At 37.6% G+C, this 26676-nt stretch overlaps 2 protein-coding genes across 5 annotated transcripts in view; both read left to right on the plus strand.

Annotated features, from left to right (window-relative positions):
• Amon (prohormone processing protease amontillado) overlaps nucleotides 1-5085 on the plus strand; it is a 69068-nt gene extending 63983 nt beyond the window's left edge. Inside the window, exon 13 of the mRNA XM_076428389.1 lies at nucleotides 381-5085. Coding sequence (XP_076284504.1) covers nucleotides 381-545 — 165 coding nt within the window. The 3' untranslated portion in view covers nucleotides 546-5085. The remainder of the gene's footprint in view (nucleotides 1-380) is intronic.
• Nucleotides 5086-18472: 13387 nt separating this feature from the next.
• The window catches only part of LOC143210826 (neprilysin-1), a 181130-nt gene continuing 172926 nt past the window's right edge, over nucleotides 18473-26676 (plus strand). For 2 of the 4 annotated variants that reach the window (XM_076428039.1, XM_076428041.1), the window contains exon 1: nucleotides 18473-18780. The gene's annotated coding sequence lies outside the window, so the exon portion shown is untranslated. The remainder of the gene's footprint in view (nucleotides 18781-26676) is intronic. The other 2 variants (XM_076428040.1, XM_076428038.1) reach the window with 2 other exon arrangements.

Consider the following 26676-nt stretch of genomic DNA (forward strand, 5'->3'; position numbering starts at 1 on the left):
AATTTTCATCAAGGATCCTCATCAATCCTCTATCCCAGGTTTAGCGAAGCTTCGCCAGGCGAGATGTCAACATCAATCACCGTCTACAACAATCTCTGTCAAACAAGGTAGCTTCAACGCCGATTGGCTAACAAAAATTCAAAGATAGCTACTCCATCAAGATGCAAAATGTCCTTCAAGAACACCTCCAAAATTAAAAATTGCCAAACGCATCCCTAAATAGTCCCAAGCATTATCAACTGCACAATTTTCATCAAGGATCCCCATCAATCCCCTATCCCAGGTTTAGCGAACTTTCGCCAGGTGAGGTGTCAACATCAATCACCCTCTACAACAATCCACCACTATAAAAACGCTCTACTAACTCAGCTCTCTTTCAGGTGAGCTTCAACACGCAGACTCCTCAGCATGGTTGGTTCCGCGAGTGGACCCTGATGCTCCACGGCACCAGAGAACCTCCGTACACTGGTCTGCCAGCACCGGATCCTCACTCCAAGCTAGCAATCGTGAAGAAAGCCCACGAAGAGCGATCGACCGCGATGTAACGTCACCGTCGATAGGAAAAAGCGACCGCTCTCCGTCTTTCCAATTAATTTGTCCAGCAGCTTCGTGTTCTCGACGGTCCCCCTGCGTCTTTGTCAAGTTGTGTTCCTCAAGGTCCCCTGTCAAGGTGTACAGGCAGTCACGTTTTCACTGGACCACCTGTGGTGTATCATTTCTCGCCGTTCAGCTTGTCGTTGTCGTTCGTTTCTGATCTTATTGAACGAAGTATCGCAGTTGATGGATAGCGACTCGGCTTGGAGAAAAGAAGGACTCCTCTAGCCGATCGATTGTTCCCGGATGTCCTGTCGAGTCGGTGTCCCTCGGCTGCGTTCGTCGTTCATTGATTGCCTGCGAACCTGTTCGAGGAAGAGTTCGAAGAGTTTTCGCTTCTGTTCGTTGTGATGAGTCCTGGGACTTGGGATTAGGAGACGCTGTAGGTTGATGCCGAGGACTATTGATGGTTTGGAGGCTGCCAGGTGTTTGAGGATTGATCTGCAGGCTGCTGAAGCTGTAGAGCAAGTATACAGCAGATGTCCAATCACATGAATCCTCATTTGTGACTTTGTCCATCTATTGAAGTGCTGAAATTGCTACAGTTGGTAGGTCTAAGTGACTTAACACTTGTCAAATGATTGAGTCATAGATTCTGCCTAATCTTCTGAATGTGGCAAAGTGTAGATCAGGTTCCTAAGCAGATGAATCTTTATTTGCAAGTGTGTTGGATCCTAGAAGCAAAAATCACTACAACCACCGAATTCATAGTCCTCGGGTCAGAGGATTGATTGGTTTCTTCTGGGAACAATAACCACTCAAGACCCACCTCCTCGTGGCTCGACCAGTCGCCAATCTCGTACCAATTAACCAAAACTTAGGAGAACTGGTCATAGCACTCGGCGAGCCGCTAGGAGGATCTAGCAATCCGTCAAAGGATCTAGCAATCCGTCAGAGGATCTAGCACCTTCGGTCCACGCTCGCGAATGTTCGCCTTCGGAGAGGGAACTCCGAGAGTCGTTCTGAAAAAGAAACTATATATACATACATATATATATATATATCTGTTTTAGACTCTTCAATGTTCAATAATATATACATATTGTCTATGTAGTAGCGTCTCCCGCTGGAAGAGGGGAGACAGCTTCGAGTTTCTGGAGTTGAGATTATGTTCAGAGCCCTAGGTGATGAGAACTTCATCGGGATCATTTTTTAATCATCTTCTGGGTCAAGAAGGATTTTAATGTTGGTTGTATTTCGTCTGAAGTCTTCTGTTCCTTATTATTGTATGTATATCATGGGTTAGGTTTTGATTAAGTGTAGTTTGATATATTGACTGCCATAATGTGCGAATGACACTATCCTTGATTTAAGAATCAATTTTTATTGTAATTTTGGTGGATGAGACTTTGTTGCAAAAGTATTTAATGTTGAATGAACTTATAAAATCAGATGAAAAGATTAAAAACAATTTTTTTTTGAGATCCTAGTTTTGGCAGTTAAAATTACAAGTCAATGTTTTGGCGGAGACTCCAGCTAGGTAAAAAATGTAGAAAATTAAATTAGGAGAGCAAGATTTACTCTTCATGTTGGGTTGAGTAGAATGTTCACTTAGTTTAAATAAAAAAGCGAAATCCAATATGCTCTCCATAGATATTCTAATAAAATTAGGAGAATTACAATTGCTTAAAGCAGAATCATTTTATTGTCTTGGGACGAACTTTCTAATCAACTCAACATTTTCTCTAAATTAGATTTTGTCGTTCCACATTATTATAATCGCACTGTGGCAAGATTGAAATTTGCCTCGTAGCTGTCGGCGACAAAATCGTCGCTGACATTTGATCTCAATCAACAAGTACCTTTCTAACCCCTTGTCTTATAATTTATTTCACAATTGAGCTTACAAAGGTCTCTGATAAACTGCAGATTTTTACGCAAATACAAGGTAACATTTTTATTTTACGAGTATTTCTACAGGAAATGCACCGAATTTTCTGGAGAGCTTTCTCTGTTATTCTAAATACAAATTTGTATAAATATCTGCAGTTGGTTCATCAACAAAGTAACTGGAAGAATAAATGACATTTATTACTGGATGAAGACAGGTATTTTAAATAAATCCATCGAATTCGAGTTTAACTCGACACTTCAAGACAAGGAGTTAATTTATCAAATCAATCTATAACAATTTCCAAAGGATATAATTTTTAGTTCCTTTGGAATCTTTTTATAAGAATAAATTATCTTTAGATCCTGATTAACTTTCGACGTTTTTCTAAAAATATGCCGGAGTCCTCTCGAAGCACTTCCACGCAAAATGATCTTCCAACAGTAACATATCCACAAGTCTCGGGTTCCCTACGTTACGCACAAATCTATTTCTGATAATGGCGATTTTTTACAAAATTCGAGCAACTATATCAGTAGCTGATGAGGTCCAGGACCTCTCTGATAGCATTGAAAGTCCTAGGAAACGAGTCCTGATGAACATTTGAGAGCGTGGACCGCAAGGAATCCAAGAATATTCGATTTCGAACTAATTTACAACGATTTTAATTGTTTCTTCTGTTATTGTGACTAGTCATCGCGATTGAGGGACTCTGAGGAGTCTGATGACCGGAGTCTGGCGTTGAGATTGTCTCGGGCTCGTGTAGAATGTAATTATAGTGATTGGACTGGGGATTTTTATGCAACTACACATTTTTAGTGATTTATAAAAATGATTCTCCCAATGAAATGTATTTTCTCTTTTGTTGTGAATTTTTTGGTGACGATCGTTGTGTACAGATATGAAAATTATTTAATTTGTTTTAGTTTATTGTAAAATATGTTATACGTTGTACAATTCTTATTTTTATACAATAAAAATTTTATCCATCAGTTTATTAAAGTTAGAATTATGTCCATTCATTTTTATTGTACGCGTCGTTGTTAGGTTTGATATTTTAGCAGGATCGTTTATTTTATTGTTTTTATAAGCTTAAGTGTTATTTCTAATTATTTTTAGAGACGACTTTTGAGAAAATTTATGTTCCCATTTGTAGGAACAAATTTTGAGGAAGTTTTTATGAAGAATTATAAATATTATATTTATTTAACTTCTAGTCTATGACAATTTCTGTACAAAATAATTTTGTATGTACAAAGATCCGCACCCTAGTAATAATAATCTGTGTATTATTCTGCATATTGCTATTCCAGTACATTATTTTATAAGAACTTCATTATCAAACGATTTAGAAGACGAAGAAGAATAAAAATACTATTAATTTTTGTTCACATGTACGATTCTTTATGTTTTATGAATATGTTATAATAATAATCAATGTTACAGATGCATAAAGATCGTCAGTCTAGTAGTAATAAATAACCTGCAAACACATTTCTCTGCAACTACGTATTTTGAAAAATTATTTTAAGGGAAACCAAGGGAAGGAGAAAATTTCTCGATCTAATTAAAGCATTCCTTATAGCAACGATAAAATATAAATAGCTATAACAGCTAGTTTTCGGTACACCAAAAAATTCGTTCAGCTCATTACGAAGCTTCTTCTAATAAAAACGACAAAAAATACTATCAAAGTGACAAAAATATACAATTTTTATTGTCATATATTTTTCACGAATTATTCAAACGTGGATATACGATCAATTCGTAAAGATGCACTTGTGCATCTGCACAGATTCACAGGCAAGCGAAGTTTTCGATTTATCAGAAAATTGAACAAAAATTTCGACACGAAACTAAATTAGACTGCATTCAGTTGAATCGTTATACACGCTTTTCCTGCGAACCTAAATATGCCAAAGGTGCATAACAAATCCGCTGATAACGAAGGCTCGGAAGCGGGACTGGGATCGCGTTTAAGATCGAATCGGCCGCGATTTAGGGATCTGTCCGCGAGGTTGGGCTCCCAGTTTCGCGGAGGAGCCTTCGGGGAATAGTTTCGAGCACTTAGGCGAGCTCGTATCGAGGAGATACTTTTTCCCGCGGGGATTTCCCGTGCGCGTAGAAAGGGGTTGGTCTGAAAGGAAACACTAAATCGCGAGAACGCGAAAAAAGAATTTCGCTGGTGCTCGCCGCGCTGCAAGCTGCAATTTGCGAACTGCAATTCAGCTTCGATCTCAAGAACGAGATTTTCAGTTTCGATGAACGAAGTGCGAGACGAAAAAGTGTGTGTGAGTGGGAGAGAAAGAAAAGAAGAATGAGAGAAAGAGAGTGAGAAAGAGAGAGAGAGCGAGAGAAGTAAAAAGAGTATAATTTATGAAGAGAAAATATAATAAAAAAATGAGAACAGACAAAAAAAGACATGTGTAGATACTCTAGGTACGTAGCGATCAGAGTTCGAAAAATTTCCGCATAAAGCGTCAAGAAGAACGTGAGACAGACGAGTACATATTATATATACATATATAAAGAAGAATATATATATATACATACATATATATTAAAAAAGAAGAAAAAGGATATATAGTCGAAGTGAATTTAATCAACCTTATTCTGTACGTGATGTACGTGGATGAATAAAATCTTTATTTTTTGGCCTGCATCGTTTTTATATGCTGTACCTGCGATCCATTGACGTCATCGACCTCTCCTCCCCCTCCTCCCTTTTTTTTAGGATTGCACTGAAGGGTGCATCGGCGCGGATCGAAGATTGCGATGATTTTTCTGTTTCGGTTTTGGTCTTGATCGTGGAGAATGCGAAATGGTAAAAATATTATTTTTCTAATAATATCATTCTACATTGAAATTGTATTATAAGAAATCCTCGACTGCCAAGGGTTACATTGTTAGTTATTTATATCGAGTCCAATAGAATTATTACAAATAATTGCTCTTGTGAGTATGCATTTAATTCCTGAAGTGGTCAATTTACAATTTAATTATATTGTTACCAAAATATCAGAATACATTACCCAATTCTACCATTGCTAATTTAAGACCTCGACAGATAATCTAGGTCTCTCTGGGAAAAATATTTGAAGAATCTAAGAATCCTCATTAGTCAAGAGTTCAATTTTTAGCTATTTGTTATTTAATAACTAATGTACACGCAGCAGTACTGTACAGTCTAAGTGAAAATGAATCTTCCATCGTGTGGATTTAATGATTTGATCACTTGTTCGGGTCCGCAGATCATTCCCGGGACGCGTGATAGCGGATCGACGCGGATATTATAAAATAAGGTTGTCTAAAGGATGTTAATACGTTCTAACGGTATTAAAACCTAAGTAGATGCTTCGCGTCGAGCGTAGTACAGCTTCGGCGCCGAATTGTTTCGTTTCGAAAGTATGGCTTCCAGATCCACATCGATCCGAGCGATTTCCGGAATCCTCCAAGCTGTATCTACGACGCCGCGCTGAGCGTTCGGTCCTGCGTCGTGACACTTATCCGACACCATTAAATCTTGAACGAAATGATCGTGTTTTAGGTTTATCGTTGGCAATCTTCTTCTGCAAATTAATCGTTCTGGCAATTTTCATTGAAATGCAATTTCGATTTTTAAAGGCAGTTTCGAAAGTGTGTTTTTTTAATGGCAACTTTGCAGGTTTTCCTGGGAGATTGAATAGAGGTTTTTCAAAATCTGGGAGAATCTCTACGAATTTTTACATTTTATGTTTTCTTAGATATACAATATATTATAATATCTTTTATCAGAGATTTCAATCTTGATTAAATTTTTGACGAGCAGTTTTTTGGATTTTTTCTACGATTGGATGAAAATTTCGAAATGTCAATTTCTCATTTTATTGATACATATTTGTCTTTTATTTTTATCCCAACTGTCCTTGTATCCAATTAAATATTGTGTTTCACTGGAATTAAGAATAGGATTTTTGCAAATTCTGGTGTTGAATCGAAATTGTTGTTGAATTGGTGTTGAATTTTCGTAAAAATGGCACTTCTCGTTTCACAGAAGGATAAAAAGTGTATTTATAATAGATTTTATCTTTCTGTGTTCGGGTTTTACATGAATTTGATCGATTCTGTCAATTTTCCTTGAAATAGGAACTATGTTATTTTATTCGAAATACAATTTGTAAGAGGATTTTTCCCGCGGTAGATTGCATTTTTAAGGGCAGCTTCCGACTTTTTATCCGGCCGAATAAAAAAAAGATGTGAAAGTGTTACTTTTTACATTTTATTGATTTACGCGCGAGCTTCACTTCGGCCGGAAATTGACTGCGAATGTGGTCGTATCTTTCAGTGTTATTCAATATTTCAATGGTCGAAATAGAAATGCATTTTGTAAAGAGGATTTCCTGTTTCAAATACAGTTTTAATAGCTTCCAGAGTTTTTGATTTTTTCGAGGGGTACAGAAGAATTTGAAACGACACGTTTTTTTATCGGTTCATATTCAAGCTTGCGGTTTTGAACTTTTTCATCTGAAGTTAAAATCTTTATTTTCCTCTTATCAATTCCGATCAATAGCAATTAAAAACAATATGTTTACACAATGAAAATAAACGAAATTTTTTGGACCATTTAGAAAAATGATATTCATTTTAAAAAAGGGTGTTTGCTTATTCTTTTCTACGATCGGATATAAATAAAAAATAATGACGTTCTTAACTCACATTTCCCATCGCGAAAATTTTATTTCCATTTAATTTTTACTAAATGTTATAAAAGCGTGGGATATTGTCTACACATTGTCATCCCTTCAACAAGTATTCCCAGAACCTAATCCCCACAAAAAGACAGGATAAAAACCGCCGATAACACAATGCATACTGTTGCATCCCCTAACAAAGTTGCAGCGCATTTCCTAATAATTTCATTGATGCAGCAGCGAGCGTGATCCGCGTGGGTGGCGACAGCTGCATTAGCGTTCCAAAGCGGCGTGTTGCACAAAAGCGCAAAAAAAAGGAATGCATTCTTGACGCAACAATGACGTGGTGCTCGAGCGCTGCGACGAAATTGACTATTTACGCGTGCTTTGCATTATCCGGGAAGAATCGGAGGCGGAGGATGGTCCTCGATGCGCCGTTTTCATTGTCCCATCGATCTTCCCGTCCGCCCCCGCCTGGAATCGGAATCGATATCGCAAATATTGGTGCCTAATAACCCGAAAAAAAGCAGAGAGAGGAGAGACTTGGAGAGGCGATCACTGCGAAAAGCATGGACCAAAATTCGGTCAAGATGCTGGAATATTTTAACAGATTGTTCCCGGGTCCACTGAAAGCCGAATAAAGTTTCTCTTCGACTCTTTCACTCTCTCGCGCCATCCACTCCCCCCCCCTCTTTTTTTTTTTTGAAATCGATACTTAAACGCGACAAACCGTGACCTAAAATAATTTTCAACGGCACCGTCGTGCTCCAATTACCATTCGGAATATTATCCGAGTGTTGCGCGTCGTCTGGAAACAGCGGATTCAGGTACCCGATGATGAGAGAGAGAGAGTGTTACGGTATCGTTGAAACCAGCGTTGATATCCATGATTCGAATCGATAGCTTGTGTACGGATTTATTGTACGGCTCGTTTCCGAACAATTTGAGACGCATCGGAATGAATAATTATCGGGGACGCATTAATTCTGTCCCGTTTCACGTGCATCGAATTACTGTCACGTACTCGGTTGAAATTTTCGATTTCGATTGGTGGATTCAATGTTTCCAGGTTCTTCGGGGCGCTTTGCAGTTTTGGATTAATTGAGGTCGTGTTGGTACGTGACTGTGGGATGATACGTTTAGGTTAACGATAGTGTATAATTTAATTTTGGTGGTATCACACTTTTAGAAATTCACTGCGGATTTGACAAGTTTGTTATGTTATTTCAAATTAAATCGAATGAGAATGGAAATCAATTTCTATGTAACTTTGTTGCGATCGAGGTAAAACCATTTTATCGAGTTCGGGTAATTGTTCTGACCTGTTGGAACAAAGCACTTTACTATTTTAAGACCAATAAAACATACACCTTATCGTTCCTTAACAATTTTTGCGGCCTATAGAAGCAGAATTCCATAGTCTGTCTATAAGAAAATGGTACCCCGTTGTAACAATTTTACAAAGAGTAGACTTGGGGAGTTTTACTGTATTTGTGGAGTTACTGAAAGCATTTTTAGAATTTTTGTAGTCAGTATAAGTGGAGTTTCATAGTCTGCCAATGGAAAATTGGCAACATGATGTAACGATCTTACAGACTGTAAATTTGTGGAGCACAATGAAACTTCCCCCTCATAGTTCCTTAACAATTTTTGCAGTCTGAGAGTATTGTAGATTTTCGTAGTCTGTCCATAAAACAATGGTACCTTGTTGTAATAATTTTACAAAGAGTAGACTTGGAGAGCTGTACTGTATTTGTGGAGTCACTGAAACCATTTTTAGAATTTTTGTAGTCAGTAGAAGTGGAGTTCCATAGTCCGCTAATGGAAAATTGGCCCCTTGATGTAACGATTTTACAGACTGTAAAGTGGAGCACAATAAAACTTGCACCTCATCGTTCCTTAACAATTTTCGCAGTCTATAGAAGCAGAATTTCATAGTCTGTCCATAAAAAAAATGCCACCTCGTTGTAAAAACTTTACAAAGGGGAGCTGTACAGTATTTGTGGAGTCGTTGAAACCATTTGCCCCGTTTTTAGAATTTTTGTAGTCAGTAGAAGTGGAGTTTCATAGTCCGCCAATGAAAAACTGGCACCTTGATACAACGATTTTACAAACTGCAAAGTGGAGCACAATGACACTTGCACCTCATAGTTGCTTAACAATTTTTGCAGTCTATAGAAGTAGAATTTCATAGTCTGTCCATAAAAAAATGGTACCTCGCTGTAAAAACTTTACAAAGAGTAGACTTTGGGAGCTGTACAGTATTTGTGGAGTCGTTGAAACCATTTTCCCCGTATCTTAGCAATTCTCTAGTAGAACCAACTCCCACCAGCAGAAAAACTAAAACTGCTGGGAAGAGTGGCTCTCGAGCGACTCGAATCGACTCGGTCTCGCTTCCGCGATTGCCGAACAATCTCTCCCAGGGCGCAGCGCGCCGTATCGGAGCGGACTAAAAATTGTTCCCGGGAAACAATTCTGGGGCTACAAAGTGCCGGATACCTAACGCAATCTGTCTCTCCATCTGTCTCTCGCTCTGTATGACGCTTGAAGCCGAAACGTCCCGTACCGCGGAAATGACGACGGGGATGAATGCGGGTCAACCGCAAGCGGCGAGTAGACGCGCCATTGTCATTCTGCGAACGCTTCTACATTGTGATCCTGCAACCTCACGACCTTGTAACACATAGTCCTGTGATCGTTACAGCAATCACAGATAGAGAGAAGCAGAGAGAGAGAGACAGAGAGGTGGAGAACACAACAAAGAGCGAGAGAGAGAGAGTGGAGAAATGGAGAGATGGAGAGAGAGTGATCGTTACGCGTTGATCGTTCCGCGAGGGACATTAAAACCGCGTTAAAAATGTTTTTACCAGGTTTTGAAACGGCCGCGCTCCCCGCCCCAGCTCTCGCTAATTGTGGAAGGACACGGTCGAATTTACGAAGCTGGGTAAATAACGTTTTAACAACGCCGACCCAATTATGCAAATTGGCAGCGCTCGCGGCCCGTTCTCGGCGTAGTTAATTACACGGATCGATGGCAATCTGTCAAGCCCCGCGGCTACCGAACGCACGCGTCTCGTCCGAACGACAGAGAAACAATAAGGATGTGACACACAACTATACTGTCCCTTGTATGCGCCTAGCAGACGGTAAATTAAAAAATTTTAATCTAATTAAAATAATTTTCTTTTAGAAATTTCGAGGTCACCCACATTTATTTCAAACGGGACCACCCCTTCTTAAACACCTAATTGAAATTGAAAAATTGAAGTTAAAATTGAAGTTGAATGGTTGATATTGAAATTGAAGTTGAAATTGAAAAATTGACGTTGAAATTGAAGAGTTGAAATTAACGAAATGAAATTGAAAAATTGAAGTTGAAATGAAAGAGTAGAAACTGAAGTTGAAATGGAAGAGTTGAAATTCAAGTTGAAATGGGAGAGTTAAAATTGAAGTTGAAATTAAAGTTGAAATGGAAAAATTGAAATTGAAAATGAAGTTGAAGAGTTGATATTGAAATTGAAGTTGAAGGGTTGATATCGAAATTGAAGTTGAAATTGAAGTTGAAGGGTTGATATTGAAAAATTGAAGTTGAAATGGAAGAGTTGAAATTGAAGTTGATAGTCCCTGTCATTAGGAACTCAGTGGCTATAATTACTCAAGGTCACTCGAGGTCATTCAAGGTCACAGACAGAGAAAACGTATAGACCACCCAAAACTTCGAGTCTAAGTTCGCTAGAAAACTTATACGTCTTTTCAGCAAGGTCCCGAACTCTCAATTTAAATTTTACATCTCATCAACCCTCCATAAGCCTGCAAATGTAATAACTAGACTGTGGATCTTTCTGCAAAATAAAAATTGTCTGGATCGATTGCAAGATATAGAAACTAAGTTGAATATTATTTCTTCCCTATCCATTGAGGGCCCAAATAAAAAAGTTTTACAAAACCCCTTTCTTATTTTTGCATGTAACCTTGTGAATTATAATTTTTGGAAAATCTTATTTGCATATCATTTCGTAAACCAATGCTTCTAATTGATTATAAAAAATCAAGTCGTTTGGTACAATTATAAAAAAGTTATTAGTTTTTAAAAGGTGTACGAATACTTTGTACACCCATTGTATGCACAAAGTAGAATTAGTCGATCATGGTCAGACACGTCAGACGATTCCTATGCAATAGCACATGTATCCGTTGCATTTTCAAACTAGATTTTCTCGAAAACGAGCTGTCAAAAATGTTATTCCTTTTTATCGACTTATTTTTACTACGATTTCGCAAATACCCTGTAAATTGACATCATCATGTTATTAAATTTTCCAACAAAAAAAATTTTGAATTTTATCCACTCAATCTTACCATAAATGCATGAAGATCCGCAGTCTAGTAGTAACAACAGCTCACTTTTTTGCAACCACCACTTCTTTTCCTCCTTTTTGTTAGTGTGCTCAGATGTACACATGTTTCCGGTACCGCGTTCTCTTCGCCAATGTAAACCAGCATTATTTACGGGCCTGTCATGTTTCCACGTGGACGATCCAGGAAAACAAATGGACGCGGTGGCGTTTCAAAAAACCGGGGAGCGAAAAGCCGAGGCGCGAGTATAAAGTAGTCCGCGGGAAAAATAAGATTTCACTGGCATTTCATTAACTCGACCTACATACCACCACCGAGGAGAATATAGTATACATATAGTATACACAACGTAGATATATGTATGCGTACACTTACGCACGCATTGGAACCTTGGTCGGCTGGTTATCCTTGCAACGGATGGATATTGGCCGATCCGGGGACTCTCGCCATTTTCGTGCGCTTTATTTTCCGGCGATGTTATAGCCCGACGATCGACTAGTTTCAAGTTCGCTCGGGGGATTCCTCGAGGCGCGGATCGATACTAAAAATGCTGAGGACGCGCGCGGGGAAGGTCGACGCGGGAAACTTGCGAAAGTGAGTCAAATGGTGAAGCTAAATATTTTATAACTCGGTCTTGATTGGATTCAACTGCTGGATAGTGGTATTAGTGCAGGTACTCCTCCGGCTCAGTGGGATATTTAGTGTGCTAACCCCTCGGGCTCGACAGATCAGTACGCCATAAAACTCTGAGGAATATTTCAAAATTTAAATTAATTTAGTCATTAAACCCTTGCCCTACAATATCGTGTCAGACTCGTGATGAAGATTCTGATCAGGGTCTAATGAATATGTATGTTATTAGTTTCCATTAAACCGCGATGAAATTCTAGTTTGGTTTCGTTAATGTATAATTATTGGAGAACATGTAGGCATACAATAAATATAAATTTTCTCCTTTTTTAGGAGAAATCACGAACTACAAAGAAAATTCTAAAATAAATCGTGGGGGAAGGGGTTAATGTTATTATCATAATTTTTCAAAATATCTTGCGAATATAATATTTTTAGATAGTACTTTTTTATGTAGAAAGAACAAGCAGATATGTATGAAAAAAATATAGGTACTCGTTTTAAAAAGTGTCAATGACCTTCACATGACCTCTACGCCTCCAGCTGGGGAAAATGATTCCAAGTTATTCTTGCTAATAATCCCATAGGGGTTTTATAGTTTAGCACATTACCGACCGGTGATTATTGCATAATTTTGAAATAGCTATGGTACATGGCTAAACTCTTTTTAATGGAACCTTCTATAGTAACAGCAATTTTTATTGTGAATTAACAAGTCACCCTCAATAACGTTATCTAATACTTTCATTCCAGATTACAATGTGAAAGAAAATTTCTATACTTTCTTTTGGTACAGCACAATTATTGAAAATCCTGTTAATAGGCTTTCGGTAGGGGAAGTGTTAATGCAGTTTAGGAATTTTTTGGATTTTTGGTGGGACCTAATTTTATTACAGTGTTCCTTCATCAGTTTTCTCTTTCTCTGGCTAGTCACCTTCTTATTTCACTTGTGTGGACAATTTTATTCCATTAGTGAGTTAATTTATGTAACCCTGTGTTCTCTTCAATTTTTTCAATATTCTATTCAATTTATAACTGGAGTACTCTTTCTCAGTCCACTCGTCTGACCACAGACTGTCTTATTCTACTGAAATAATTGTAGTTGGAGGCTGTCTCATTTATTTATTTTACTGTGTGTAAGTTTTAAGGGTTATATACAGTGTTCCCTCTCATTTCATCCAAACTGTCAATTTTAGTCGTATGGTCGCAAATTTTATGATATTTTACTTATTTTACCATTTGCTGAGAAATCTCAAGTGCATCATCGAAGACCATCTTCAGTGCATTTGTTGTCTGACCATAGACCATCCTATTCCACTGCAGTAGTTTTTAACTGAAGGCTGTCCCTTCGAAAATGATATAGAAATTATTTATTTTACTGTGTGCAAGTCTTAAGTTCACATACAGTGTTCCCCCTCATTTCATCCAAACTGTCAAATTCTATTTTACTTGTTATTGTTGTAATACGCCTATCAATACGCGTTCGGTAGGCAAAGTGTTAATAAAAAGAAAACACTTACCACAGTACTAATATTTTAGCTCACCGTTCGTCTCTACCCATTCCCCAGACTTCATTAGCCATTAGTAAACGCTCATGCAAACGCCACGACGTCAGCTCTAGTTATTTTTGTCCGGTGGTTCGGGATCCAGGTCCTACGATCCGAGATTTATCGACGGCCGTGCGTATCGCGTACGATCTCCACCTGCTAATCCCCGTTTCGCGAGCCTGCCAGAGCGATATTTGCCCGCTGCGCGAGCGAGACTCGCCTAAGTGCCGGCTGTCGTGGACACAATGACGTAGGTTTCGTTATCTCCTGGAAACACGGCCTACCGACGACGACGACGCTCGTCCCGCGACGAGCTTTAATGAGCTGACGTCAGAATCTCTGCTCCTAGTTGGTCTCCTCCGAGATCGCCGTGGCCCACATTCGCCTAACTACGACCTTGCCGCACGATTTTTCGAAAGTTTCGCGAAAACTTTATTGGAAGACCCGCCGCCGTAAGTGATTCCCGGCGATTACGTCGAGTTTCGGCGATACTACTGACCTTGCCTCTCAGACGGGACTGTCGCGCCGTTCCCATAGCTGCCAACTATTAGCTTGTTTTGTTACGCTGACTTCATAACATCATTCTCCAGCGGACTTTAGTTCAATTTCTTCTGGACTTGCAGCATTTTTATAGTCTTTCTTATTGTTTTGTTCTGCCGTGATTTCTTCTTGTAATTTTCTGGTTGTTGAAAAAAATGAGCCGTTTATTTTGAAAGTGGCCAAAGTCTGTTCAAGTTTAAATTGAGATCTTTAAGAGTTTGCGTTTCAATGAAATTAAAGTAATACGTATAGAATACCAATGTATCACACTCCTTACGTGTATCCAAGACAGTTACATTTACAATTCCTATTAAAATAATAGCAATTATTAAGTGAATAATATGTCTTCTTAGCAAGAATGGACTTCAGCCACTTTCAAAATGAACAACTAGATTTGTCATAAAATTTGAAACAGCCCAAGTCCATTCGATATAATTTATAATGCTTCAAATTGGAAAACCAATATTCAATTCATTTTATATTTCAATACAAAACTTGAAAAACACCATTTATGCAATTCAGGAAATCTTCTAACTATATAAATTACTCCAACTACTACTACTACTTCAAAAATCTTGTTGACATGATATCCTCTTGTTTCATTTCATTTAAAATAAAGTGTTAAAATAATGACATTTCTACGACGCCAAAATCTCTGCCATTCGGCATAACAACGAATGTCCTGATAGTAAGAATTTATGTTATATTTATTTGTCAACTGGCAAATGGAGACGTAGGCAACTTTCAAAATAAAAATTTGTCTCATTCTACTAACCAGCTAATTTCCATTTTACAAAATCTTTATGATTTTAATTATATTAGTTACAATTTGCTGCAGTATGAAAAGGTAACGTAGAAATGTAAATATTAAAATTGCTAGCTTGATTTTTCTCGAAAATGTATGACTGAAATAATGTATTGGGTTGGCAAGAAAGTAATTTCGGTATTTTAAGGTGAAACAGAGCCCAATTTTTTTATTGCAACAATGATCATTAATGAATAAGATATTTTCCATTTTGTTCGATGATCTTTTGCCGAAAAGAACAAATAAGAAAATATTTTATTGATGAAAGTTCATCGCTTGAATGAAGGAAGTCGGTTTTATTTCACCTTAAAATACACAAAACTATAAATTAAAGAAAGGAATTAATGTTTACGGCGGTTGCCTTTATCGATGTCAGTATTTCAGATGGTGAGACACGAAATCCTATATGTATGGTGTTTCGTCTACTCCTATAGCTCGTCTGTGGCATGATTATCAATCGACCAAACATATAAATCCGCATTCAAAGTTTACCGGATCGGCCGCAAATCCGAGTTTCTAGCTATCGTCACGATTGAATCGCGTTTTCCTTTCAACCGATCCTGATTATCCTGGATTGGAGGGATTCGATCTGGTGGCGGCAACAATGATCCAAAGAACGTCGTTTTTTTCCTGACCAGCTCTCCCTGCCGCTGGAAAAAAGCCCATTATTTACAGCCCCGGCGTCGTCGTCGTCGACGACGGAGGCTGACGAAGTTTCCGCGTGCCGAACAAAAGGACGCGGTGCAACGCTGCTGCACTCGTTGCGCTTGAATACCGGGGATTTGTGCGTTACAGCGATTACTGTAGTATTATAGTTCCATTGTAGATATTAGTTTATATTATTTCTGTAATTATGTAGGAATCCTAGTGTTGGATAAAATTATTATAATTATGTTTCAGTCCAAGCGTGAGTAAATTCATCATTATCTATGAATCCAAGGATTAACTAAACTCATTATAACTATATCCACAAATTTTCAAAGACTGGATTAAATTACTTAATTACTGTACATTTGATTATAATTATCTAGGAATTCAAGGGTTGAATACAATCATTATCATTATCTATGAATCCAAAGATTACATAAAATCAATAAAATCTCAAAGATTGATTGACATCATTATAATTATAATTATGCTGGAATCATTCTAATTATTTATAAATCCGGGCTTCTGCTAACTTTCATATAGAGAAAAGGCGATGTTAGTTTGAGGGAGACAGTTCTGGAATCGGAAACTGCGAAGGGAGGATTCGGGAACCGAGTAATTTTTCTGGGGAATGAGGGGATGATACTCGGATGCGACTGGGGAATGCAATGGGAAAAATGCAGACCGAATGCTGCTGTAATGACCGTGCCACTGGAGGCTGCATGTGTGGATAATGGGAGAATAGAAGGGATGTAGGGAGAGGAGAATGATGTAAGTTGGAAATGATGATTTTTCGGGGAGGTGGGTTGGGGGTTGGAGTTGGCGTTGGTATAGTTTTGATCTAATGGTGGAGGTTGTTGTTGGGGATTATTTAGTTTCAATATTTTGTGAGTGATATTCAAATCATTTTAACAATTTCACGTTAGCCAGGTTTAGATCCATTCATATCCAGATCAATTTTTTAAAATATTTTTTAACACATTAACTGCCATATTACATGATTAAAAAGTCTAATTATAGTACATAGTAATCATCAAAAAGATTTTGCGAATTATCTCGTCAAGAGAAGGCATCCCTTTGCGTGGAATATTGTTTTAAAAATTATCACAAACAATAAAAATATTCTTCTGCTTGTTGATTTTGAATAAACTTTGTATGATTATATTTTCTGTTCATTTATTAATAAATTTTCTGTGCATGTAAGCCAACCTTGATTTTTTGTTCTCTTCCCTGAGGCTGTCTATTCATATTTACACTGATATACTGCGAATTTCATCGTAACTGCCAGAGTTGGCTAAACATTTTATCTAAATGACAATTTCGAATAAAGTGGGTTTCTTCCAAGTTGGTTTTAAACCCACTTTATTCGAAATTTTTATTTCAATAAAATTTTTGCACAACTATGGTAGCTGCACGAATATGGCAAGTAATCAAACTACGAGATAACTCGTAGTTGGCGTCCTAGGCAATAACGCAAACTACGAGTTATTATCTCGTGGTTGGCAGTGAACGTGTTAACTAACTTCTTTGATGTTGTAACTTTGATGTTGCAACAAGTGAGCCGAAGTCTTTGCAAATAATAATTTGCAATTAACAAGAGTGACAGCAAAGGAGGTAGAAGATGACAGAAGAGTAGAGGGAGTGTTAAACAGAGAAAAACATGGGAAAACGTACTCTAAAATAGGGAGGGTAGTAATGAAGATAATAAAGAAAGCAGAAGGGGTTAGGAGACACATAGAAGAATAGGAAGATAGTACAACAAGAGAGTGAAAGATGAGTCGGTAACAAGAAAGGGATTTGAAAAGAGAAATAGAAAGTAGAGGGTGCATAGAAAACGAGGAAGACACTTGAACAGGGCAAAAGAAAGTAGAGGGTGCGCAGGTAACGAGGAAGAGACGTGAAGGGGATTAAAAGATAGTAATGGGGTGCTTAGAGTACGAGAAACAGAGTTCAAAATTGTAGGAAGAATTGAGGGGTGCTTGGGAAACGCGCGCGAAATAGAGAGACTTCAGGAGGATACAAAATATAGATAAGGGGTGCGTAGAAAACACTATAAAAAACAATTAAAGATTGTAAAAGAATAGTTGAACGAAAATGAGAAACATAAACTTTAACTAAAGGGTGAAAAAGAAAAAGAGCGAAGAAAATGAGAAACAGAAATAAAAAGAGTGAATAAAATTAGGGGTTGCGTGGTAAACGAGAGAGATAGGTTTGAAAGTTGCATAAGAAAAATAGGGCGTGCATAGTGAATGAGAAACAAAGTTGAAAATTATAAATTAAAATGGGGGCTGCGCGTACAGAACAAGAAACAGCGTTGGAAATTATTCGAGGAGCTAGGGGGTTGCGGAGGAAGTGAAAAACAGTGTTAGAAATTCTACCACAAACTAGGAAGTGCGTTTAAGAGGGAAAACAGAGTCGAAAGTTAGGAAAGTTACGGAAGAAAATAAAAAGATATGTAGACGACAGAAAAGATAATAACACAACAAAAATATTATATTAGAAACCATTGGCGAATACGTATTAAAATCGGGAGGGAAAGTTGCCGCCGAGGAACGCGCGAACGAAAGAGACAGCGAGATCCAGAAATAGAATACGAAGGACCGAAAGAAACCTAGAAATAGCCCAGGAAGAGGGAAAGGTAGAAATGGTATGAAGAGGGATCGAGGATGCATGTTCGAGAGGAGGGATGTAAAATCAGAGAGGGACGGCTGTCGAGGGTTGGAGCGAACTGGCTTGAGCGTCGGAGAGGGAGGGGAGCTGTGTGACGGATAGAGAGGGAGGAAGAGAAGGGGTAGGGGGTGGAGCAGAGACCGAGGGAGGGCGAGGAGGGCCGAGGGAGGCCGAGAAAGATACGCGGGCACGGTGGTTGAGTTCGGGCCGACAGTCCGCGTGTTACCCCCGGCCGTAAAGCAGGGCCGCGTTTCCTCGACTTCCGGTTTCGAGAGTCTCGGTACCCGCCAGATTCCACGCAGACACCGTTCCGAACCGGCCCTCAAAGGGAACAACCTCCCTTTCGTAACTAGTCGGGAACTGTCCCCTCGGACCCTTCCGCGAGATTCACACTTTTCGACCAGTGAACCGGAAGTGACGGTAGCGTTGTCTGATTGGTGACGTTCCGGGAGATCCAGCTGCTTAGCTGGACTTTTGAACCTCGTGCTGGTAACGTACGATTTTGTATTACACTGTGTCACGTTTGTTATTCGTAGACTGCGGATTTTATGCATTTATGACAAAAATGGGCAAGCACAATTTAAAGCAGTGGACATATTAAAAAGATTTAAAGACATCAGTGTATTGGTTTCAGCTTAATCAGATAATCAAAATAAGAAAGAAATTTTTGTTTCGCTCCTCCGTCTTGCAATCAGTGCAAACATTTTTTATTTTGCATAAAGATCCGCAGTCTAGTTATTAGTAGACAGGGAATTTTAAGTATGATATAAATTAATAGGTTGTTTTATAAACTACTGTGCAAAAGAAAGAAGCACACAGTATAATTATAAGATATAATGACAAACAATATCTTTATGTAGAAATTGTATTGTACAATGATTGATTTATTGCATTTAAAGTATTAGATAATCCGCAGTAACACATTCTCTCAGAACTATTCAATTAAACAGCGGAATCCTGTTTCAAAGTTGTGTTCTTATTTGACTTTTTACGCTTTTCTATTAAATATGGCCGGGTGCTTCTTCCTTTTGCACAATAGTGTATATCTGCACTATGATTTATTTTACGGCTTCGTAAAAAAGGAATATATTTATATCTATTGTATGCTTGTTCTCCGATAGAAACAGAAAAATAGAATTTTGTTATTCATTATTCATGAAAGTGATTTTATGGAGTCTCATGTATGAAGATTTATGATTTCGAGATTTGGCGCGATATTTGTTGTAGCCGCGCACAGTGAGTTTAATATTTTTTCGGAAAGAATTTTTGTATATTATATTTACTGACCATTATGTCATAATTTTTTAATAGATCCTACAACAGAAATAGCAATTTTAAACTGCTGGTTTTTACGCATAAGTAAAAGTGTTTTAAGTCAATCGTATTGGAACGTGTTTGTTCTTTCAATAATTTTAGTAATTGGAAACTATTGTAACGTTCTTAAATTCCTGTAATACAGTAAAGAAGAGGACCAACAATAAATATAAAAAAAATAGGATAAAAAGACAGTAAGACATGCTTATAAAAAAGTAGAGATTTGAAAAGAGAAGTAGAGGTAGAATAAACAACGAGAAACGAAGCTGAAATTGTACAAAAATGTAGGAGTTACACTAATTGGCTTCCGAGCCTTACACGTGCCCCTAAAAACAGAAAGGGTAGAAATGTCCTCGATGAAGAAAGTAAAGATATAACACACGTGGAGAAGTAAGAAAATGAGAAGAAAGAAATGTAAAGAATAATACCAGAAGAAGAAAGTAAAAAGAACCAATATTTGCATAGTAAAAAGGACAAAGAGGGAATAAAAGAGGAGAAATGGTAGAAGACATGTCACTTCAGAGGAAATATTTTCGCGATCGCCGTCCCGATCTTTAATCTTGAGATTATGGTTGTCGATGCATACGGGATATTTAATGAAATATCGAGCCCTTTGTCGGAGGAATTTCTTTCTGCTGGTTCCGCGGGACAAGGAAATCTCAAGAGGATGAATCGGGACATGTTGGAAAACGGTTCACGAGCTTTCCTCGGAAGCAGTTCACAGACCGCTAATGGTTACATGAATGTTTAACAAGTAGCACCTTGTTCTGTTGTTATTCTATGCTCTGGAATTGTGTTCTTCGGTTGTTTACTTCAGTCTATCTCGCCTCTGATTCCCTTGAATTTTTAAAATATATACATACAATGTGTTTTATTGGATCTTCATTTTTGAGGCTCGTGCGAGCAGCCTATCGGCTTTTGATTTACCGTTGACCTTCTTTTGTCAAATCTATTGACCCGTGGCTCGATCAGATCCACGCTGAAATTTTTATCTGCGTCGCGTAACTTCACCACAGTGTTACTAGATTATTTATTGCTGGAGTAAAGTGGTGGAATTCTGCGCGGGATTTGTTCCCGTCGATATCATTCGTTCGAATGTCATGCGACTGCAATAATGCACTTGTCAGTTGTCATATTCACCATTCAATTATTAGGTAGCTTTCCTTTTGGACATTGCAGTTCATGCTATCTTTAGTTTCTATGTTGTATTGTACAATTTCGAATTTTTGTGTGCACTTTGTGTTTGCATTTATTTTTGTTTCATTTCTTCATAAGCTGTTGTTTGATAAAATCATTATAATCATGTCCGAATCCAAGGGTTGAATAAAATCATTATAATCATGTCCGAATCCAAGGGTTGAATGAAATCATCATAATTATGTCATAATCCAAGGATTGAATAAAATCATCGTAATTGCCACATGTTGAAAATCATTATAATTAAATTGCAAACCAAGGGTTAAATAAAATCATTATAATCATGTCCGAATCCAAGGGTTGAATAAAATCGTTATAATTATTTCTGAATCCAAGGGTTGAATAAAATCATCATAATCATGTCCGAATCCAAGGGTTGAATAAAATCGTTATAATTATTTCTGAATCCAAGGGTTGCATAAAATCATCATAATTATGTCCCAATTCAAGGCTTGAATAAAATCATCGTAATTACCATATGTTGGGTGTCGATTAAATTGCCAGTTTCCATAAATCCAGTTCATAAAATCGACGATAAATTGTTGCTTACCGTTTAACTGTATAATTGTGAATTAAAGTCTCCTAAAAATAGATTTGAAACAGAGGAAATTATTTTCAAATTAAGCGCACGACCATTGTGGAATTCGGTCCGCGGGCTGACTTTAAGCGAAAATGTTCCGAGCGACCCTGTTCAAAAAGTTTTAATGCATTTCTGATTCACTAATTTGTTGCTCGGCTCGGCACGGGTTTCGCAAGTTCCAGGGGAAAACCGTTCGGAGGACTTTCCACTGTTTGATTTGCTCGAGTTTTGTTCGAATGAAAGTCTCTCGGTTGAAATGTGTTTACGGGACATTGATTATGCTTTATACTTTATAGTGAGAGGAGGCCGTGTCCTCGGACGTTGAGCCCGGTGTGTGTAGGGGGTGAGTTTACAGGGTTCGTTGCGAAACCTTCGGGGCAGCCTTGAAGTCGCTTGACACGCTGTGCCAAAATACTTCGGTACTTCATGCTTCTCTTGGTCGTCGAAGTACAACGCTGTCCAAAACTTGCTCGCTGTTCGGGACAAATGGCGTAGATATTTTTCATTTTGGAGTACGCCACTGACTGACGTATTCGGTAAATGGACTTTTTATCTGTTTCTGGTCGCAGGAACTTTCTGCCAGCTTGCAGAACTTTCGGAGAAATTTCCGAGGCTAGAAAGTGGAAAATTTTAAAATCTGTATCTCCCCTTTTTTAGAACGGATTTTTAAAAATCTGAACCTAATTTGAATTTAAAAAATGTAACTTTTTTTTGAGTCGCAGACAAAGTATTTAAAAATTCCAATTTTTTTACTCAATCTTTGAAAATTTGTGGACAGTCTTTGAAAATTTGTAGACTCTTTTTCTGGAAGAAAATCTGAAGCTGATCTTTTTTTAAATTTGCATCTGATGTGAATTTGTAAGATACGAAAACATTGAGCCCGAGACACAGTATATTAATTATTATTACAAATTTATTCCATGAGATAAATGCATGAGACGGTGGTCAGAATGATAAATAGAAGTGTCAACAAGATAGCAGAATAATTATTGTAGTAACTGTTTCTGTCACGGAAGTATATATTCCTCGCATTATTATTAATTTATGTCATGAAAACCGTTCATCATAAGCGCACATTAACAAAACAATAAATGAAAAATGCTTGATCATAATCCGTTTCACATTGATAATAAATTTTCATTAATCAAGACTAATAAAAATCGAAACAAAAATGTCACATAATATATTAATATCTTTTAACACTAAACCTACCGAGCACTAAAAGGGATTAAAATGTTCTACCTCACAAAAATGACAAGGCTCTATTGATTTAGATTTTGTGCAATTTTTATTACAATATGTGACTGGATAAATAAGTTTATTGGATGAATTTCCATGTAAGCAACTTCATAATTTCAATAATTCTAACATGAAAAATTTAAATCCGTTCATTTGACCGGCAATGGTAGGTTTAATGTTAATGTATCCAAATGTGAAAACAAGAAATATATGACTTAGACCACTTTCATAATTATGGGCACAATTCTGATTTTTATTAAATAACGTATGAAAAAATGAGAATGTTTATTTCTATTTACAACCTAACAATAATCTTGAAAAAACAAGTGCACCGTACCAGAGAACACCCGTTAAACAGAAGAAACGGAAGGAGCATCCTACTAACCTAATATCGCTCTAGCGTGAAGCTTGCTATAGCGTCCACCGGTAACACAATTACGAAGTTCGAAAAATAGTGTGTCGTCATAGTGGTGTAGAGGAGTGGGGAGTCAAGTAAGAGCAGGCAAACGAAAGAAAAACTCTTTTCTTTTATTTCTGGGTTCACGCGTGTTTCATGCTCGATCTGTCTTGGGCGCACGCGGTTTGTTTGCAGGTTTCTTCTGGCCGGCATGGCATGCGGCGTGGCATGGCATGGCGTGGCGTTCCCGAGGCCTCGATCACGTACTCCATTGACTGGAAAATGTAATCTCGCATCGGCCTTGAACAATTTTTATCCCCCGGCAAAAAATAATCGACGAATATATCATTGGCGTACGTGGCGTTCTATCAATAAACCGTGGCGACGTGTCTGCTGTCCGTCATACTCATCGCCGTGCCATATTTCGCGAACGTGTTCGGTTGTCGCGCATACCCTTATCACAACGCTGATAAGCGGCGGGACACCTGTCCAGACATTTTCAGATTTTTCCCGAGGGTTCGACACATTCTGTTTGAAATCAGTTTGCAAATAATCGTTTGAAATAACGAATTATTTGAAATACCTTATTTTCTTTAGCGTTTTATTTATATAATATTTTATTTGAATATAATATTATTTGATTATAATATATAATATTTTATTATTCTAATTTTTGTAGTTCAATGATTAAATTTTAGTTACATTCGAGTACGATTTATTTGGACAAATGAAAGATGAAATAAATAATTTGAAATTGAACGATGAAATAATTTTTTCTCGTATTAGAAGTAATCTTAAATTCTTCTGATGTGTGTACACGACGAAGAAATGGAATTAGAAATATGAACAAAAACGACGAATTTTTAGTTGGAAAAATTAATACGATTCTGGTTTAGCAAAATAGTGTTTCTCTCGAATTAACTGTCTATCAGTTGCGATGCATTTGCCATGCATCTGGTGATCGATCCGGTTACCTAATCTTATCAGCCACCGTCCTCAGATAACCGTCTCGAATTGACGATCGAAATTGCTCGGTACAGATTCGCGGTCTATACTTTCCGAAAGATTGACCTCATTATTTTAGAGCGATGTCGAGCTACTACATGTCCTCCAAACTTATTTAACGGCGTTCCGTAACTCCGATAGGATTGAATGCAGCGATAGGTATTCGCTTAGGAGCCTCTTCGCCGATACGCTTTTTAATTTTAAAGGTTTTACAACCTTTATATTGCGTATAGTAACGCGTTATCTATCGAAACAGCTCCCGTAAACATTGCATAAAATCGAAGCAATTTCTATAGAGTAGCGTAATGGAAGCTCGAGAGTGTAGATTTATTATAGTATTTAGCAGGATAAGCAGCTTCTATCAGTACAATTCTGGATTTTATCGGTGTCATAATTTTGATTTAAAGGGCGTAATCATCCCTTAAATCAATTTAACATTTTTATCTTTGTGCAAAAGACAATCTTCTTTTTTCTCGAGGATTATTCGTAGCAAAATAGTCATTAGTCAAAACGTTTTGATTAGTTAGTGATAACTAATTAATAGAATTACTGTATGTTAATCTCACAATAGTGACTGATGACTAAAGATTGATGACTGATCATCAACTATTAATTAACTAATAAGCAATAGCTAACGATTACTTAGAGCTGTGACTAACTATTTGTGATTTAGCTATCACTAACTAATCAAAAAGTTGAGACTAATGACTAGACAGCGGATCTTTATGCAAAATAAAAATTGTCTGCATCGATTGTAAGGAATAGAAACCAAATGGACTGTTATATTTCCTCCCTTAACAATTTTAATAGATAAGAAATCATATATTGGCATCTTCAATTTTCAAAATTTTCCTACAATTCTGGTTTTCGTCTACTGAATTTTCTAATAAATGCATAAAGATCCGCAGTCTACTAATGATTATTTTGCTATGACTAACATTCGAAAAGACTATTAGTCATTTTTAAATATTAGTTGATTATTGCCCAACTCTGGTGTTAACAAATTATAACATTTGAATGACCCGACAGGTTCGCGTCACGTAAATCATAGTAAATCGGCATATAGGGATAAACCGGCCCGTAGCAAAGAAACGTGTGCAGGAATAATTCGAGAAAAGCTGGACAACGATTCCATCAGATCGAAATCTCGAGGGTCGTAAATCGTCTGGTTGCAGCAAAGAAAAACCGGCGAGATCGATGAGATAATCGGCTCTAGCCCGAAACCGTCCACTTACACGTGCCCGCTTTGGTCACGACCGGGGGACTTTATCCGTGTTATTTATCTACAACAGCCGCGATTAAGTTAACGAGCCGTTCCGTTACTTTTTTCCAGCCGAGCCGAAAATTTGCATAGCAAACGGTACACGCGGCCAATGACGGTCCCGGGGGTGTACTCGAAGCTCTTTTCTTTTTTCGGGGTCGTTGACGCTGCCTGCTGTGCCCTCTTAATATGGCAATTTCCGTGCCCATTGCCGAAAAAAATCGATTTCTGGTAGTGGCGTATCCTGTACTTCAACCCTTCAGAAAATTTATTTTTCTCTGCTCAAAAGATCTATTTTTAGGTGCAAGTTCTTGTCGCTCAATCCTTCAGAATTGCCTCTGAAAAATTTCAGTGGAAGAATTTATCTGTCTGTTAACAAAATCTATTTTTAATTCCACAATTCTGTAACTCAATTCCTTCAGAATTTCTCTTAATATTTTCAACGTTACTGTTGGAAATATATAACTGTAACTGTAAGTTGGTCATATATGTTGGTCATATATACATTGATAACAAAGTAATCATATATGTCGATAATATAGAAATCACTTATTGTAATGTAACTAAGCGACATCTGTACAATATTACCTTATTAATGACATGCGTCTATGTCAGTGCTTCGATTGTGCCCAACCTTTTTCATACGATGGATGGCCGCTAGAGGCGCTGCGCGGAAAAAACAGTAACGTATCTACTATTGGGTAGCAGAGCGGCCAGAGCCCTGAGGCAGTTATATTGGCGGGAATGTATCGAAATAATCTTACCGGACAAAAAGACTCCAGGACGTGTCCTACGAGTTACAAAATATACACAAATACACTTGTTATACATTCATTTTTCATTATCAAATCATATAAATTTTTTTAAATTCTGCGGGGTGCTCAAGGAACTCCATTTCATCTACCCAATAGTAGATATGTTACTGTTTTTTCCGCGCAGCGCCTCTAGCGACCATCCATTGTATGAAAAATGTTGGTCACAATCGAAGCACTGGTCTATGTAGATTGTATCTGAGACGTAAAACCACATTCAATGAGAGAACACGTTCACAAGTTTTGTTATAAATACAATTATCACTCTTTTTTCCACGAACATAAAACCGCTGCGTAGTCAAAGTGTTTCGATCTATTCCTTACCTAATCAACAGTTACTAATTATTGAAGCTTATGTGGCCCAGTATCTTGAACCGTAACCTCAAATTTAGCATTTCGGCCAACATAAGGTCTCTTTCTGGTATCATTAAATTCTCCGATTAATCATCTAGTTTTCTAAGGAACAAAATCGCTATTGTTTTATGTTGTCTCGAAAAAGGCTCTACACTTTTAACAGTTTTAACTATACTATCATGTGTTTGAATACCAAAATTTGCACAAATATTTACTATGAAAGTCC

This window comes from Lasioglossum baleicum, chromosome 7 (assembly GCF_051020765.1).
Source record: "Lasioglossum baleicum chromosome 7, iyLasBale1, whole genome shotgun sequence".
Taxonomy (NCBI): Eukaryota; Metazoa; Arthropoda; class Insecta; order Hymenoptera; family Halictidae; genus Lasioglossum; species Lasioglossum baleicum.